This window comes from Haemorhous mexicanus, chromosome 1, assembly GCF_027477595.1.
Source record: "Haemorhous mexicanus isolate bHaeMex1 chromosome 1, bHaeMex1.pri, whole genome shotgun sequence".
Classification (NCBI taxonomy): domain Eukaryota; kingdom Metazoa; phylum Chordata; class Aves; order Passeriformes; family Fringillidae; genus Haemorhous; species Haemorhous mexicanus.
The window spans coordinates 134,996,838-135,015,648 of record NC_082341.1 but is presented as its reverse complement, the minus strand read 5'-3'; the positions used below and the strand labels follow the sequence as shown (position 1 = coordinate 135,015,648).

At 41.6% G+C, this 18,811-nt stretch overlaps 1 protein-coding gene, 1 long non-coding RNA gene and 1 other non-coding gene across 3 annotated transcripts; 2 read left to right on the top strand and 1 right to left on the bottom strand.

Moving 5' to 3' along the window:
• Positions 1–2,826: 2,826 nt before the first annotated feature.
• Positions 2,827–6,642, bottom strand: LOC132332637 (uncharacterized). Its single transcript, XR_009487967.1, has 4 exons — positions 6,467–6,642; positions 5,834–5,960; positions 5,559–5,722; positions 2,827–4,632 (listed from the first exon to the last, which is right to left on the bottom strand). It is a non-coding gene; the product is annotated as an uncharacterized LOC132332637 (long non-coding RNA).
• On the top strand, positions 6,569–6,650 carry TRNAS-AGA (transfer RNA serine (anticodon AGA)). Its single transcript has one exon. It is a non-coding gene; the product is annotated as a tRNA-Ser (tRNA).
• A 165-nt stretch (positions 6,651–6,815) lies between these two features.
• On the top strand, positions 6,816–18,283 carry CFAP418 (cilia and flagella associated protein 418). The gene is made up of 6 exons (XM_059864130.1): positions 6,816–6,947; positions 8,805–8,904; positions 11,285–11,355; positions 11,858–11,923; positions 12,726–12,821; positions 14,758–18,283. The coding sequence occupies exons 1-6, from the start codon at positions 6,847–6,849 to the stop codon at positions 14,915–14,917; spliced, it is 594 nt and encodes a 197-aa protein (XP_059720113.1). The 5' UTR covers positions 6,816–6,846; the 3' UTR covers positions 14,918–18,283.
• Positions 18,284–18,811: the final 528 nt, after the last annotated feature.

Sequence of the window (18,811 nt, the reverse complement as noted above, 5' to 3'; positions counted from 1 at the left end):
ATGCAGCTAGATGGAAACAAATTTTATTTAGTACATCACAGTAAAAATCATCTAAATTTTGCTAATTGGAGCTTCACTTGGCACAGGTTGTCAGAATCTCATTGGTAGCACGCCAAGAAAACACTACTTGTTATTTTTAAGATCTATCACCTTTTCTTGAGTAATTCTGTAGCCATTAAACAGCCCATGAGTGCAATCACAGCTATGTATACAAGCAAGTTCCCTGTACAGCACAAAGAACTATCTTAAATTGAAATGGTTAAGCATGAGAAGTTCCTTTTGTTTGTCCTTCTCCCCTTAAATACCCAATGTGTCTTTTTAAAGAGTGAGGGTTGTTTTCTGTTTCTTCTTACTCTTCTGAGTTTTGTTTCTTCTTAGTTCACTTGTAATTCATTGCAGACTTCAGGACAGCAACCTCTGTAGAAATTGCTAGTGGCCCACAGAGCTAGCATAAAATAAAAAGTTACAAGTCTACATAACCTTAATTTTATGGTTATAAGCTATATTTACTGCAATAACATAAGTTTGAAAAGACTGCTAAGTGTTCAGTGTGGGAATGCAGGGAATTTCTCTCAAGTTAGTTTTATGGAGAAATACGTTGTTAAAACTCTAGGAAAGGTTACAGTCCTTTCAAGTCCTCCAGAGCTGAATGCCTATTAGGCATTTTTAGGGTATGTATAAAATACCCCAATCACTCCCTCAATATCACTCATTGAAATTCAAATTCAGGACCTTTTCCCTTTCAAGTCCCTTTGGTTTTAACACTGTAAACTAACCTGAGTGAGAATGTTATCAAGGATCAAGGTGGTAGAATTTGCTCTTTAACTCTTGCCCACCTGGACTTCTTTGACTTGGAAGTGTTTCTAATCGTAGCATATAGACATGGTGCAGGTCAGTGCATGCACAGCAAAGCTGAGACTTTATCAACACAAGAGGTGGGAGTGCTCTTAATACTTCTATCCTGATTTTATCTAATGAGTCTGGGCAGCCTACAATCACCTGAGTGACTCAGTTTCTCCACCTTAAAACTACAATGGCTACTTTCAAACACACGGAATCCTCTTGTGACCTGCCAAAGAACGAATGCTAAACAAGAGAATGTACTGCTGCTCCACACATTTCTCAGCCTCCCCTGCCCTCAGTCCCTCACTCTTCTCTGCCAAGGTATGTGCCCACTCACTTTGCTGGGTGACCACACAATAAGCTGGACTGAACACTGCCTGTAGACAAAGACTTAACAGAATGCCTGTGTTACAGAGCAAACCTGCTCATTTACATTATTAAATCCATGCATACTGCCTCCAGAAGGTGGATTGGCACAACTGTTATGTGACAGAACCAGCCAGAATGTGGAGACAGGGTCAGAAGACCTGTCTGCAGGATAGGTACTGCCCTGTCTGCCCTGAATGCGTTCCTGATGTGTCATGGGTGGGGGATGCAGGGCTCAGGGAAGGTGGCAGGGAAAAGAGAAGCCTGCATTGAAGGCTATGCACTGCTCAGGGTACCCTGTAACTTCTTGGTTTGATACACAACACACCCCAGTCTTTTGAAAAATCTCCTTTCTTACCTCCATGACTTTAAATTATGCCTGTTATCCACATCTACTGCAAATGTTGAACTTTCTCTCTTCTCCTTGTTGCTCACATCATTCTCATTTTAATTCTGCTTTTTTTTTTTTTTTTATAGGAAACAGTTTTCTATTTTTTACAGAACATCAAAAGGATCTGAACCTGAAACAAGTCTTTGCAATTCAGCCTACTGTGTCATCTAAAAAATGAAAATAAATTGTGTGATAGAGAAACTGAGGAACAAATGCTTTCTGGCATTTACTTTCTTTTCCAGGAATTAGGGTTTTTTAGGGTGCAAGGAAAAATTCCTTTTATCTTCCAGCTACAGTTTGCTAGCAGCATCTTTTGGTTTTAAACGACTGATGATCTACTCTTCCAGTGGAGGTCATGAAAATAAATTTTAGTCTGGCCAAACAACCCCTTGAAGTTCAGTTTACCTTCTGCCAGATTTCTGAAAAACAGTAATGTCATTCTGCAATGCCCTCTGCTGGGAGATGCAGCCTGGAGCTGGAAGCAGAACTACTAATTCCCGTCCTCCAGCAAGGAAGAGATATTTGCAATAAGATGGACTGGATTTTCACCTTCTGTATAAAATCCTGACCCTGCTGAAATCAGTGAGGTCCTAGCTTTTAATTTTCACTTTGCCCTTGAACGTTCTTCTTTTTGAAAACTACACTGGCACAAAAACCTGTTTATTTCAAGTCTAAATGAAAACCTCATTACTCACAGACATGAAGATCTCTTTTTGGCATTTGAGCTCAAGAGGGAGGTTTTATGAAGAAGCTTTCACCTGAAAAGTCTTTGTTCTTCTTGCCATTCTAAGTCTTTGAACTGTAAGAGCCTGTACAAAATCACACATGCAAATGGCACTCATATTATACAGGTGTGATTCTACCTAACATGTATTTTCACTGACCAGGATTCTAGTACTGAGAAAAGGAAGCTATGCAGTGAAACAAAGTGCACTGCTATGCAGCAAAATAAAGGAGTGTATCTGGAACCTGATGTGTGACAACGCCAGCCCTGCCAGCTGCCCCATCTGTCTCCCTCTGAGATGCAGTATACTGGGGCCTCAGGAAGAAAATTCTGAATCAGCCCCACTGAGTAGCAGATTAGTGTGGAGTTCACACAAACAGCACCTTCATCCCCACACACTCACTCACATCATGCCCCTGTGGCTTAGGGGATAATTTTTCCTAGTTCACAACTCTTCTGGACAATCATCCCTGAAAAATATTTTCCAGCCTTGGCAAGAGTGATGGAACATTATCTCTGCTTTGGTTTCAGCTCCCTCAGCTAAGCTGGTTTTACATGATGTTGTCTCTCACCATAGCTGTGCAACGGGCAGCAAGCAGGAAGAATTTTTCCACAGTAGTCCCCAGCCCTCTGTGCTTGATTCTTTCTCCTTCCTACTCACGTTCTCATTGACTAGGTCCTTCCTGACAGGCCAATTATCTTATATTTACTACCACTTATTATTTCTATCTGTTAAATAGAAACATTTTTACCTTGTGATATGTTCTCGGCAGGACCTGCTTTATCACCATGTGCCTCCCTCTGCTCCACTTTACAGGGACTGACACCATGGGTGCCAGAGAATGCCGGTACAGTAAAGCTGCACAGTGCCTGGCAACACCATTTTTATTTGAAGTTACACATAATTATCATTGATTTGGAAGTGTGACCGCCTTGTTACACATCCTTACAAGCTGACAGTTTTTTTTTCAGAAATGACTTTCCAGTGTTTGCTATGCCCTCACAGAGATCGAAATGTCACGGTTATAACATGCTTTGAGGATTATGCCACATTCATTAAGAGGCCCCCAGACAAGTATTTTTTCTGGTTTGTATACTGTCCTGAAAAATCTTCTGCTTCTCTTGGTAAGTACCATGTCACACTCATTTGAAAATGAGCATCTATGTTTACAAACATCCAAAAGTAAGTTGACCCCTCACAGCAAGGGCTAAGATTGCCATTCTGGACACTTACCTGCTCTTCACAGTTTCCTTTACAAGAGAACTGTGTAGCCCAGGCAACAGGTGGTGGCTGCTTACATACTCCAACCTTGAGAGCTATTAATTGAGAGGAAGGTTGGAAGTTTTTCCAGTCCTCATGCCCCTCATGGGTAAGGCAGCTGGGCCAGCAAACTGAACTGAAAATCCACCCTCTGAGCTGGCACCTTCAATGGAAGGATTGACAGTGAAATCCAAGGCTGGGATAGCCTCCAGCTTAAACTGTCCTTTGATCCAAGGCTGTCTCTCAACGTCACAAGCCAGCGTTATATGAGGAATCTTGCACATACTGATAGTTTTGCTGCCAAGAGGTCTTTCAAGAAGCTCTCTCCCAATCTGGTATCTTTCATAGAAAAATTTCATTCACAGGAATGCTTGCTAGTGATTAAATATACAGCCAAAAAACCTAGATTTAGCCCTGAATTTTCTCATGTTGATGCACGGTACTACTAATAAGAAATAAGCAATGTCACTCAAAATGATGTTATACTGGATTGTGATGAGGAACAGGATAATAGAGTAATATCCTGCAGCTGAGAGCAACGAGTTGTAAAGTTCTACAACTTGTGTTTCCCCAAGCAAAACACCTTGGGGAGAGGCAGTCACTGCATTACCTCCATCTCAACTTCTGGGGCAAGAGATTGGAAGGCAGAAAGGCCTGCAACACGCTATCACCATATCAAGAAGAAGAGTGTCTCCCTGCAATCATTTCCCTCTTGTCTGGCAATGGGTAGCACTCAGAAATTACTTTGGTATTACCTGGCTCTGCTGACCTCTTACCATTTCCTGAGCCCCCAAGAGTTCATTGTTCAGAGAAGAAGGCTGAGAAGAGTTCTGGTCAACTTCAATTTAAGCTCACTTTGGTTCCCAGAGAAAAGAGAAATTTTTCTCTTTTTTCTCTGGCCCATCCTGCCCTTGAAAATTTTTTTTGTCTTCTTCACTGTTGTGGCAAAATCCCGTTTTATCACTGAGAAAGCTTTCAGTAGCTTGAAGATTAGAGAACATTATAGCTTCCACCCAGGACAGCCTTCCAGCTTTCTGTCCTCTCTTCCTATATTGAGACAGAATATTAAAAAAAAGAGAGAGAGAAAGAAGCCATCATCATTTTCCAGCCCTCAGCAATCAGTAACCTTTCCATTTGAGCCCAAGCAATCAGTACAGTAGGAGACATTTTTTGAGCAAGCCACTTCACTGATTTCCTAAGAGAGGACAAAATTCAGGCCATGACCTCAGCTCCTTTCTTCTGGCTACAGCTTAGCTGAAGGCCCAGTATGTCAGATCCACCTCCATGTCATTTCAGGGACTAGTCTGGAATCAATTTGACCCAGTAAGTCTCTTTGATTGCATCAGGCCTTTCAGAAGTTTTGAACGACAAGGATCTAAACAGCAGGCAGCAATCTGCACAAAGCCAATCTTTTCAGTTCAACAGCTTTTAAAGGTCTGTGCCTTTTTTCTTTTCCTTTTTTTTTTTTTTTTATTTTCTTTTTTGTTTCAAATGCTTTCCAACTGAGCAAATGCTGCAATGAGTTCATGGGAGAAGGCCGAAGGCCTCGAGGCACCCCTGACTTTGGCACCATCATCCCATAGACACTCCATACATTTTTGGCACCTTGCAACAGACACACTGACAGACACAGGATTGATGGAAAGGGAAAGAAGCTGTTGTGCAGTCAAAAGAGAAATGTACTCAGATTTCTAAGGCCATTTGAAAGAATGCCAGAATGATACTGGATTTCGGCATTCTTAAGCTCCTTTAAGATGATGCAGCAAGTGGTCTTTTCCACATGTGATGATGTATTTCAGGACAAGAGTTTCTTCAAGATTTTCCAAGCCTGTGGGCTCCTGATCCTTTTTCAAATTACAGAGATGATAGCATACTGGGGAGAACTGTGATTAGTTTAAACTCTCCACAGCTGCAAGAGATGAATGTAAAAATTCCACCCAAAAATCCACTTCTTCTGGATTGAATTTACCTACATGACACAGAGTCCTGGCCAAGGGACCACTTTAAAGGGCTGGAGCAGCATCAATGCTATTTAGTTTCTTCCATCACATCAACCCAACAAAGGCTCACAACCTTTCCACCCAACACATCTTCCCCAGCAGCACTGCCATGGATCGGGCAGGGTATTAACAGCGACCTGAGATATGTGGGGAGGAAAATGGAACAATGAAATAAAAGTTTAAGTACGAGGGAATTCAGACAGGGCTTGCAACTCATTAATTGAAATACACAGAGAATTGTAAAATACCTTGATACCGAGAGGCTTTGCTTGGAGCTCTTAAGGACAGCAGACCCCACCTCATCACAGGCTGGGAAATTTAGAGCCAGCTTGGCAACAGGAGGATACAAGCGCTGTGCTTTCCGTCTCAGCTGACCTAAGGAGATGGCAATGCTCTGTTTAGCTTAACAGGACCTCTCTCTCTAAATTGTTTCATTACATTTCTAAAAAAAATATAATAATATGCAGCATTCGCTGACACTCTGGGTGCACCTCGGAACATCTCACCTCCCAAGTGTCTCAGACGAGAGGGAAGGTGGAGCTGGCCTTGGCAGACTGGTGACAGACAGCTCCCACGTTTGTCTGGATTTATTATCAGGGCGATAGGGAAGAGCAACTTTTATGGGACTTTCCTCAAAAACGCCTGCCCCGACTTCCCGAGTGCTATTGGGGATGCCAGCTGGGGAGTGATCCTGCTATTAAAGGGACTGAGGGCGCTCTCTCCACAACTGTTCCTAATCTACGCCAAAAACAAACCAAAAAATTAAAAAAACAAAACCAGACTTTTCCCGCAGGACTTAGCAAAGCCTAACGGTTTGGCTGCGCTCTAAACAGACCAATATCCAGCCCAGTGAACTGTATAACAGACGCATTAAGTCTAACCTCTATTTTGAACTTTCCGCTGAGCCCCGTGAGGCAGACGGGCCCAAGTGCCCAACCGTGCGCAGTACTCATCACAAGCCGGGAAGGGCAACGGTAGCATGCGTAGTCGTGGCCGAGTGGTTAAGGCGATGGACTAGAAATCCATTGGGGTCTCCCCGCGCAGGTTCGAATCCTGCCGACTACGGCCGCAAGTGTGCGGCTTAACTCCTTTTTCTTTTTTCTTCCCCTCCCCGCTGTTCACTGCTGAATCCCGGGAGCGGCGCAGCGAGGCCGCAGCCGCGTCCCCCAGAAGCCCCAGAGCCGCCCCAGACCCGGGCGGGCGGGCAGACCCCGCCCCTGCCGGCGCCGCGGGGCCGCCTTGGCAACCGCGGGGCGGCAAGATGGCGGACGACCTCGACCGGCTGCTAGACGAGGTGGAGGGGCGGCTGTGCCACCGGCGCGGCGGCGGCCAGGAGGAGCCCGCGGCGGCCAAGGAGGGCAGGTTAGCGCTCCCGCCGCGGTCCCGCCGCCCTCACGGAACCCTCCCCGCCGAGCGAGGCGCCCCTGGGTGTCGCGCAGTCCGTCCCCGCCTACCCCGTGCGGCCAGACCTCAAGAACCCAAAATAGGCGGGCTCAGGAGCCGGAACCGAGCCGACAGTGGGCGTGTGTCGCCTGCAGCCCTTGTTTCTGAAAGACCCAAATCGTGTGCTAGCGAGTTTAGTTATTTCAGACAGTCCTTGTCTCCTGCGTGTACCGCAACCTTGGATTAAATATGGCGTTAAAAGCTGCGCTGATTTGCCTCTGCGTTAGGGTTGGGGATTACTTGGCTCTGTTACTGACCTTATGATATAACCTCTCTGTATATAACTGACCTCAAATATCTATAAAACTCGCGATTGAGAGCAGGAAGATCTTTAGCAATAGCATTATCAAAGTTTCTATTCTCTTGATACTTCAGTCATATCACTGAAATTGCAGAATATTCTGCATTGGAAGGGACGCACGAGGATCATTGAAGTCCAGCTCCTGGCCCTGCCCAGGGCACCCCAGGAGTCACGCCGTGTGTCTGAGAGCATTGTCCAAAGGCTTCCTGGGCTCTGGCAGGCTGGTGCTGTGACCCCTTCCCTGGGGAGCCTGTTCCTGTGCCCAAACACCCTCTGGGTGAAGAAACTTTTCCTGATATCCAGCCTAAACCTCCCCTTACACAGCTTCATGCTCTTCCCTCCAGCTGTTTTTTTCTGTTCATAATTCTTCTGTTCATACTTTATTAACCATATCCACTACAGTAAGCACTTAACTTACATGCTACACTTTGAGGTATCTGCCTCAAATTCCACAATTTTCAAAATGGTGATTTTGCAAGTTTGGTCCTGGCAGGGTCATTGCTTAAAGTACTGCCAAGCATTCGGTGTCTAACATCCCAGCCTGCCCTCAGGCTTCCATCCCCGACATTAGGTTTCCATCCTGGCCCTGACAAGCATCTTTGCCTAACACTGGAGTTCCATTCTGACCATCAGATTTACATCCCAGCCCTCACAGACATCTCAAACTCCCTTTGGAAGGTCTGTGGACCAGAGAGGCTTGGCCAGATATCTCCACAGATGGGCTGCTGAGTGCTTACCCAACACACATTTCAGTCTCAGGAAAGGATCTTGAAGAATCCAATGACTAATGCAACACCAGCAAGACCAGCACCTCTGACCACATTACTGGACTTCCACATTGTTTGCATAATGGTTAGATGAGCATTTAATTTTAGTCGATCTAATTACAGTCTTGGAAAAAAAATTGCACAGTTTTCTTCTTTCTCAGGAGAAGATTTGTCCTTGATTGGTTAATGCAGTGGTACTACAGGCCTCTTTCTTTGACAAAGAGCTAGCAAACAGCAGACTTGAGTGTTACTTGAGCAAAAGAAAAGTGCAGGTGATCTTTTTAATTGCATCCAATTCTGCAGGAATTCTCTTCAGGACACTTGCAGATATTTAACTTGAGTAGAGACCTTTCTCTGCCTGTATCATATTCCTGCTACTGAAGCTAAATGTGAAAAACCAGGGTTGTCCAGTTAATTGCCCAGTAAGCGTAGCAGGGGTTATACTGTCTTAGTTTTATTCACGGTTGAGAGTGCTTGGAAATAAAAGAAGCAAGCAAAAATAAGACCTATGATGGGACAACTCAACAGTGACTGAAAGGTGTTATCCTGCAGTTTTCATCTGTTCAGTCATTATTTGGATGGCTTACATGAGATACTATAAAAATATCAGGGGAAAAAGGCTGTAACTGTTTATATTTTTTAATTCATAGTTCTTAGAATTGCTGTAGTCTTGCTACAAAAATGAAGGGTGATTTATTTATTTTTCAGATCAGCTAAAGTATTAATGAGTGCTGGCAGCAGCGAAGAAGATCTAGATGACATTATTGATGAAATCTGTAATGACAGCAGCTTTACCAAAACACCTCCGGTGAGTCGGGGTTTGCAGAAATTCAGAACAAGTCAGGTTCAACAATGGAAGTAAAAGCACCATAAGCTAAAACTTTTAAAGCAAAATGTGAATGAAAACAAGCTGTAGAATAAACTTGGAAAATAAAACAGAAAGGAAAATGCAGTAATCCTGTGGTGAGGAACAGGAGAGATGTACTTACCTAGGCAATAACAGGAAATTAAAGGACATGCTTGTTCAAAATAGAGCATAGTGTCAATGCTCAGAATCACAGAATGGTCACAGTTGGAAGGGGGACCTCTGGAGATCATCTGGTCCAACCATCTGCTTAAGCAGGACTGCCTAGAGCCAGTTGCCCAGGACTGTGTCCAAGTGGCTTTCAGATATCCCTTAGGATGTAGACTGCATCCTCTCTAAGTAGCCTCTTCCAGTGTTTGACCACCCTCACAAGTCATAAAGGTTTTTTGTACATGTGAGTGGAAATTCTTGTACTTAAGTTTGCACCCATTGCTTCTCCTGTCAGTGATCCCACTGAGAGGAATCTGGCTGCATCTTCTTTATTTCTCCCTGACATACCTTCATAAGGTTCTCCTGACCATTGTTTTCTCCAGGCTAAACAAGTCCAACTCTCTTAGCTTATACCTGGTTGTCAGATGGTCTAAATCCTTAATGACCTTCAAGGTCCTTTCCTGGGCACACTCCATCATGTCCATGACTCTTTTGTATGGGACATAGTGCTCCAGACATGTCTGTGAGGTTGTATCTGGAGTAATGTGACCTGTTCTGGTCTCTCAAATACAAGAGAGAGATGGAGCTACTGGAGAACCTCCAGCAAAGGCCCATGAGATGGTTAAAGGACTGAAGTGCCTGTCATATGAGAAGCAGATGAGAGAGCTGGGACTGTTCAGTCCGGAGAAGAGAAGGTTCTGGGGAGATCTTATCAATGTGTGTAAATAGCTAGGGCTCTAGTAAAGGAGGGGCCAGGCTCTTCTCCATAGTGCCCAGTGACAGGACAAGAGGTAATGGGCATACACCAAAACACACAAAATACCATCTATACACAAGAAAACGCTTTTCTTACTCTGAGGGTGGTTAAACACAGGGAGAGTCTTCACAGAGAGGTTGTGGAGTCTCAGTCTGTAGAGGTGTTCAAAATGCAGCTGGACACAGTCCTTGACAAGCTGCTGAAAACTGACCCTGTTTTGAGCAGGGTGAGGTCCCTTCCAGCTGAAATGATTCTTTGATTCTGTCTCATCAGTGCTGAGTAGAGAGGAAGGATCACCTCCCTGGACATGCTGGCAGCACCTCTCCTGATGTATCCCAAGATACTGTTGGCCCTCTGTGCTGCAAGGGCACGTTGCTGGCTCATGGTCAGCTTGTTATCGACTGAATTTCCCACAGCCCTCTCTGCAAAGCTGCACTCTGCTGGTCAGCCCACATGGTGTTCTGTGCATAAGGATTATTCCTCCCCTGGGGCGGGAGTCTGCATTTCACCTTAGCTGAACTTGAAGAGATTCTTCTCACCCCAGTTCTGGAAGTCATTTGAGGTCCCTCTCAATGGCAGCTCAGTCATCTGATACACCAACCACTCCTCCCTGTTTTGTATCCTCTGCAAATGTTTTCTGATTTCACAGCAAGAAATGGAGATTAAGCTACAAATTTACATTCTCAAGACAGTTACAGTGATAGAAGGCATTGAAAATAGTTATTCTTTTGGGTACCAGCAGCAGAAAATGGTGTTACTTATACTTTATAACCTCCTGGAGATTCCCTTATTTTCACGAGTGACATTGTTTTTGTTTTGTTTGTCTTTGATTTTTTACAGATCTTTACTCAATCTGTCAACAAAAAAATACTTCTATACATCTGAAGGAGAGAGAATTATGCCAGTAAATTTGTATAATTTTATCATTTTATATCCCTAGAACTTCCCATTTAGGATATAGAGTTCGCATATTCTAGAATTCAAATAAACTCCTCTGTGTGCAGCAAATAAGAAACCTTTCAAAGACTATTTTTTTTTTTTGAATAATCAAAGTCTCAATGGGTTTTAGTGAAACAAAAGCTAAAAAACATCTAGGAAGAGGGCTCCAAATTATAACTGGTTTTAAAAGCAAAATTAGTAAAAGGAGGGCATGAAATACTAAGTCATGATTGTAAAGTCTAAGTGATCATGTTGTGTGGAATTCCTTCAGCCAGAGCTGGAAATTCTGTGTGGGAAGAGAAGCCTTGTTCCTCATTTACTTGTTACTTCAGAGCCTCACAAACTTGAACAAGAAAATTCCCAGTCTTAGTCCCCTTCTTCTGTGACTGAGATTTTCTGGCTCCTGCTTATTAAGTAAAACAGAATATTGTGACTTTGCTGTAATGCTGCATTTTATTCTTTGGTTGTTTTAAACAGAAATTGAAGTCTAATTCTGCAAGTCTCACACCTGAAAGAAATTGTGTTGTTGTACAGGCACATGGGAAAAGGTAGGTGAAAAATGTTCTGGCTTGTTGGACATTGCTTGATTATGACTTCTTATCAGGCTAACAATACTGCTGCTGTTTAATCTGTGTTGACATTTCTTAAGAAAGACACTGAAAAGAGAGACAGTCTTTTTAAAGAAAAAGCAAAGATAAGCAGGTACTTTCAAAGAATTGTTAATGTGTTTTCACATGGTCAAAATAATTTATTATAAATTTATTAGTTATTTAAGCTGTTGAACAGCATCTTCCTTTGCCTTATGGACATATACATTTATCAAATGCTGAAACATGTAGATCCTTGTATATTTGGCATAGAGTGTTTTTCATTGAGTTTTTCTTTGACTACTTTGATAATAGAAATTTTAAAGTTCTGTAGTTTACAAGCATTTGGATGCTTTGCCTATATTTAATTTTATATTTTTTATAAATATCATGCTGTTTAACCAGAAGAAATATTATACTGCTTTCTCTAACCTGTTTAATATTTTTTCATGAATCCATATAGATGCTGTCCAGTGTACCTGGGTGGAAGCCTTTCACCATCTGGGATAGGAACAAATATTTCAAAAAGGTAGGAAACCTGAAAAATATGTGCTACTTGCTTTATTGTTATTTTTATTCACAGCTGTGTTTCTCTGGTGGTGCAAAATTCTGCATTTGAACTGGGCAGGACAGCCTTGCAGTCATCTAAGGAAGTGGCTGCTTGTAACTGCACTTGAAATCAGCTGGTCCCTTCCAGTCCTCTGTTGTTGACCACCTGACCTTTTGTTTGTTTGAGGTGGTGAAAAATGCTTGCAAATGAGACATGAAACCAAAAATCAGTAGTGAGTAGTTAAAGGAAATTGCTGCTGCATTGTTATTTTTCCCTGCCTCTCTTTATCTTTCTGGTGATACCAAGTACGTGACTTAAATCAGTGGTTGGGATGGTTGAAATCTCCCAGAACCTGAACTGAAAATGGTCAGAGTACTTTGCAGTTGCAACTGAATTTAGCAGAAGAGGTACTTTGATGATTTATCTACAACATCCTTTAGAACATTACTGCATTTCCATGTGGCATTTTTTGTAGTAATTGCGCACTCAACCCATATTTGAATGCTGGCCAGGTGTTGTATCAATGAGGAAGACTAAGGAGAATATATCAAGTGAATATCAGTTTATTTTATGTGTTCAGTGAGGATAGGAACCTGTAAAAATAATACATGAACATATCATTAAATCACATACCATAATTCTGAACATGCCAGAGATGTAAAGGCATTAAGATTAGGTGACATTGCTTCTAGTGTTTCTGAGTGAGTTTCTGTACTTTGACCTGTTTATGGTGGATATATATTGTATCAGTCAGCTTCTCTGATTGTTCTTCTTTGTCCAGAGCATGTGATCAGCTGCGTTGTACTGCTTGTGACTTCCGAGTGTCACTGTTCAATGACTACGTCTGGGATCAGTCCTGTGATTATCTTTTTTTCAGGTGTGTCTGGGGTGGGTATTAGTGTTGTGCTACCATGCTTTGGAGCTCAATAAGAACAGGAAAGATGAAAAGCCCTTAGCACTGCTGTGTCACCTAAAAAGCATGCATGCTACCTGTTTGGGATCAGGTGGGACAGTCTGTGGGGAGGGGGAAGCAACATCTCCCAAAATCTGTTTTCATCCATTTCTGTCTCTTCTCCCATGACTCTCCCTCTGCTTTTAAAAGTAATTTAAGTTTCATGGATGAAAAGGCCAGCTTATTGCTGAAATAAGCAGGTAATCCATGTGATGGGTTAGACTCTGCCAACCAGTGCAGTGCATCTACAATGTCAGCAACATGAATACAGACTGTTCAGCATGTACTTGGCACCTCACCTTCACTCATACAGACTGTGATGGTTTCAAGGCAGATGTTGTTTTTTCCACTATCACGTGTGCTGTCATGGTCAGTGAAAATCAAATAGCTTTATTTCTTAACAAACGCTTTATTGAAGCGAAGTTTGGTTAAATGGAGAGGTGGGATTTTTGTTTTCTGCTTGTATTATGATGTTTTTAATTGTTTAAATAGTTTTTGAAGACTTTAAAGTAAGGAGTTCTTATTTCCAGTTTCTCTAAAGCTAAATGTCAAGACTTAGTGAAAGATAGTGTAGTAGGCATGTTCCTAATAGACATCAGGTTTGGATTCCTCTTATTTTAGTACAGTCTCTGTGTGAGCTTGGTAACTGATGGAAGAGGTGGATGTGTTCAGAGTATGTGCTTGGAGAGTGATGTGAAAGTCGGAGAAGAACATTAATGGAGATACCAGTTCCTTTTCCACTATTTTTCCTGTGTTACATCTTTGGTTATTCCAGTATTTTTCTTCCAGTCTCAAAATTTGTATTTCTTACTGAATACCATTATTTTTCCCATTATTTAAAGCAGTTTTTAAAATGCCATGCTGCACTAGTCTCCTAAGATTAGTTTGGTAGTGGAAAAGGTTTAAACAAAAGTGGGATTCTTTTATTTACCCGAAGTCAAAATTTTTTTGCTTCTTAGATCTTGAAATTAATAAATGAAACAAAAGAAAAAAAACACGAGGAGCATTTCTATCAGATGCACGCAACATTGATTAAAATCTGTAATCTGTAGCAAAATATTTAGCTGTTAATTTTGACAAACCTGAATTTTAGAAAGCAAACTTTAACCTTAAAATTTTCCTTACCTCAATAGGCGTCTGATCTCTTTTTCTAAAAATTCTTCCCTTGATACTTGTTTTGAGTTTTCTTTATTTAATTGGGCTTGTTAATGTTGTTTTCACGCAATTCAGCAGCCAGGAGGAGGACATGAGAGCAGAGATAGCTAAAATGCTACATTTTCACTTGGTTTTTTGAAACATCTTGTTCTTGTCATAGCACGCTGATTTTTCATTTGTTGTGGTTAATGGCTGCACAGAAATTATTTCTGGTTTGATGTGCATTCTACCCTTCTATGGCCATTTCATTTTGGTCACTTAGCAATCACATTGAGTAGCAGTTCCTGATGAAAAATTTAACTCTATCATTTTACCCATTGTGCATAGCAATTTTTATAGTAAGTTTGATAAGATAATGCATTTTTGGGTAATTTTTTAACACAAGAATTAGCTCTGCTTGGTTTTCTTCACATTTCTGTTCCTGGAGGCTGACTGGAAATCCCTAAACCCAACAGATAACATTGTTTACAAAAGCATCAGTCTGTAGTTTATCTGAGAACACAGAAACTACACACTGAGACTGCTCTCAGAAAAGGAGTGTTCAAAACAGAATTCAAATATATCCCTAAATTAATCCATGACAGCAGCACTCAGAATTGTCAAGATGTCTTCTGATTTGAAATGGCCTCATGAATATTTTTTCTTTAAAAAAAAAAAAGCCAAAACAACCCAGCATGATCCTAAGATGAATTCTCTTCTTTGGCAGGAATAACATGCCTGAGCTCAGTAAGCTAAGAGCAAAGATGATAAAGAAGAAAGGAGCACGTGCATATGCTTGTCAGTGCAGCTGGAGATCCATTGATGAATTAACTGACCTTCAAACGGAGCAGCAGCTTCGGTGGGTTTGTGGTAAACATGGAGAATGAAGCCTTCTTGTGTAGGATACCTACTTGTGTGGAAATGGCTCTTAAAATCACTTTGTTTCCTATGCAGTTCTCTGAGAACAGATGGAAAATTGAATACTTAGATCTAGAAATAGAGACCCAGATTTCAACCTGAAAACTTTTTTTTTTTTAATTTAACTGTCTTACAAGCAGTGTGGGGAGTTGAATTATTAGGAGAAATAACCAACTTGGAGGCTTTCTGGAAGCAAAAGGAAGTTAAAGTTCATACTCAGTAGTGTTAAAGAAAAGAAGAGGAAATAACAGACCTGGGCATGGGCAAAGCATCTTGAGACTGTTCCTCACATCTAGCAGAAAGTCTTATTTCCCATGTCTGCAGAATCCTGGACCCAAAATGGTGGGTTGGGAAGCAACCGTGACACACAAGCATATGAACTTCTGCACAGAAGTGAATCCTGCTCTTCTGCTTTGCTCATGGTTGTTAATGAGCAAGTGGGTGTTTATCTCTTAAAAAATTACTATGGGATCAGCTCACATCTTAAAGGTTTCAGCACACCCCAAAACTTTACTTCCTTTTACCCACCGGTAGCCAAAACTGCAGGTGCTGAACATTTTCTTCCAGTTCCTACTACTTTCTTCAGAGCACTTTCTGCTAAGGACTTCTACCATAATTAATTTCTAGAAGTTCTCTTCAGCCCTCACTGCTCAAGAGATGAAAAAACTATTGTGCAATTATTAAATGTGCAATTTTTAAGTATGCAATTTTAAAGAGATATTGAAGGGTATGTTACTCTTTTATCAATATTTTCAATGGAAAATGGAAAAAGGCTCAAGCTTTTAAGAGTAAGAAAATATATATCTCCACTCCTGTTCAAATTCAGATTTTTTTTCAGTTTCACTTACCTTTCACTTCACTTTCTCTTGAAAAAATTTTGTATTTAGAAAGTGCAGCTGTCCTGTTTCAATACACTCTCCTCAGTAACATTGCTACTTGGTGAGTTGTCTTGCTTACAGTCACTATAGTTCATGAACTTTTCATTATGTATAAATAACACAGAAGATAGATTTGAGTTTTAAGCACGCGGAGAGGGAGGAAGGAATAACCAGTCCTGTCATTTACATTGAAAAGTGTCTCAATATGGGAAGTCTGTCTGTGTTTTTGCTGTGCAGTATGTGTATCTGTAAAGATAAATTCAGAATTCCATACTTTGGGCAATTCTAGCTGTACAGAGCCATTTCCCTTTCTCTGAAGTTTTGCTCATGGTTCTAATCTGTATATTTGTTCTGTTTCTGAGCCTTTCCAAAATAATTGCTTGGTCTTACAGAGGTGATTCCTGTGTCTGTCACCCTCTGGAAGAGCAGGTCTCAGTAGTGATCAGAGGCATCATGCACTCTGCACCCTGTCCTTCCATGGGTGCTTGTTTTAGAGCCTGCAGAGGCCCAGCAGTGTGCCTGGGAAGTCTGGCAGTGCTTCCTCAGTGCTCCAGACTGCTCCTTCCAGTGCCCATGCAGCCTTGCTGTAGAGTCAGAGGTGAGTTGGCTTTGGAGAAGTACTACTTGGCATGATGGTGTAAACTTTGGGGTCATGTATTGTTTTCAGTGAATTTAGTATTTGGGCTGAAGTTTCAACTGCTAGAGTCCAAAACTGCAGTTTCAGGACCAGAGACCAGTTGAGTACTGCTCAGACAGCTCCTAAAAGAGCTCTGCTTGCCTTTCTGTCCTTTGTGAAGATGCAGCCCTGGGCTGTACACAGTGAGTGTTCCTGGGTGTTCTTCAGGTGGGCCCAAGTGACTTTCATGCCTGGAGAACATCAGTGCTAAGAATAAGAGAAGAACCCAGAGGTAGGTAACAAGCCCTAGGGAAGAAACCTGCTTTCCATTCTTCTTGAAGAATGCATTTCAAAAAGTGCTGAGTTGCCTTGGCTTTTCTGTTCCAAGGCTATTTGAAACTCATGACCAAGTAGTTCCACAGGGTGTCTTGGCTAGAATTGTACTGGAACTTGTGCCACAGTGTAGAAACAAGCTGGGCTTGCAACCTGAGCCAAAAATGGGGGAAATCCTAATTCTCATCTCAGTTCATGAGACCTAGTCTTATGTGACTAGGAAAGGGAGCGTGTCTCTTGTACCCTGAACATTCCCCTGAAATAATCAGGTTTATTCAAGTATAATTAACTTGTTTCTGGCCTTGGTCAGAGTGGTGGGATATGACAGCTTTTTTCCAAGGGAAGTTGTAAACAGGTACAGGTTTTCAGAATTTATTGTATTTCTAGATTTGAGAATAATTGCTGCATCATTAGGTACAATGATTTTGTTGGAAGGAGGAGCAGTATTAAGATTTTATTTCCTTTCCTTTGCTTTCTTCAGTTACATGTTTCAAACCACTCTAAAGTCCTCAAATGAAAAAGAAGTAAAGAAGTGTAAAACTAGAGCTTGAATGTTCATTTGATGAAGGTATTGTCAGATTGTAGAAGGTTCTCAAGATGTAGCCCAGACCCTAAGTGATATTTCTGTGTCGGTTATCTGAGATAGCAGGGATTATGTAGAGAATTCTGTTTAAGAATATGTAAAGAATTCTGTTTAAGAATGCAATTCAGCTGTTGTCAAATGGAAGTACTGGAGAACAGTGTTGCTAAGTATAAACAAGACCACTGTTTTCCTCCACTTTTTTGCTTTGGAATAATAATACCATTTCCATTTGTGAAATGGGCAAGGTGAAAATTTAAGACTTTATTTTGCTTACTGATATGCTTGGAAATTTCTAGCCTGTACCATTAGTCTGCAGCAGATCCCTCAAAAAAACAAAAGCAATGAAGGATGACAAAATGAGATTCCATCAAATTTTAATATGCTGCTCTGACTTATCTTTCACTTGTTTTACCTGCAAACTATGGAGGGTGAATATAGCTTAGAAGAGTCATTATTAAGAATCAACCTGCCATTAAAGTTAACTTACAGAAGCATAATAACATTACATATTGCAAGCTCTGCACTGTATTATATTAAATAAGAGGGTTTTTTTGTCCAAACACCTATTTAATTTTGTACTGAAGATATTCTGCAAATGCTGCCACTTGCTGAAAGACTGCCACTTCTCTTGTTTCCTGACATGTGAGTCGTTGGGTCATGTAACCAGCACATGTGGTAGAGACACAATACAAGAAGTGCTATGTTGGGAGCTGTGTATGCAAATTTTTCTTCCTGCTGGGCTCTTTTTTCAAAAGACCTGACCTTGTCTCTGGTGTGACGCCTGATAACTGCAGGCAGGTGGAGTAAGGGAACGTCAGGTGCTGCTCATTTGTGAGGGCTACATCTAATGCCTAGGGTTTGGCTTGTGTGCTTTGGAAAAGTTTTTCAAATGTCAGCACTTAATAAAATGAAAAGTTGGAACTAATCTGAATCGTGTGTTGTGTGAGTTCTAGTGTACTGTTCCTATCCAAGAGAAGCCTTATAAAAATGATGGGTTTTGTCAGAAGTGTTATGACATGACCTTAGTTCAAAAGCATTGTCCAGCTCGTAAGAAGCTATAAGTACTTTTGTGTGTGTTTTCTCACATCAGTGGGGATGCAGCAAATAGAGGAGAATTAAAGAAACTTTAACATTCTTTACTGGCTAACATGAGGAGAGCACATGCAATTATAGAGAGGTCATAAAGGTAAATGCATTTGCCACATTTCTTGGATATTTGCTAAAGATGAAAGGTGGAGGCAGGTGTTGTGCAGGGTGGCAGATAGCTAAAGAGCTTGCAGAGCAGGGTGCTGGTCGCCTGGTGTATCAGTCAAGCACTGGTGTATCAGTCCAGCATTTGCTGTGGTCCAGGTGCCCCAGGTCTTGCTGTAGGAAGCCCTTCTTAGTACCAGGGAGGAGTTGCTCTGCATATGGAAGTTGGAACTTGTTTCTCCACCATCCAGAGATGCCATGT

What these genes read in the sequence shown, in the direction of transcription:
- CFAP418 (XM_059864130.1), top strand. Translation starts at nt 6,847, where the DNA reads ATGGCGGACGACCTCGACCGGCTGCTAGACGAGGTGGAGGGGCGGCTG. An exon ending in GCTTTACCAAAACACCTCCG is followed by an intron (nt 8,905 to 11,284) that starts GTGAGTCGGGGT and finishes TGTTTTAAACAG; the next exon opens with AAATTGAAGTCTAATTCTGC. An exon ending in GTACAGGCACATGGGAAAAG is followed by an intron (nt 11,356 to 11,857) that starts GTAGGTGAAAAA and finishes GAATCCATATAG; the next exon opens with ATGCTGTCCAGTGTACCTGG.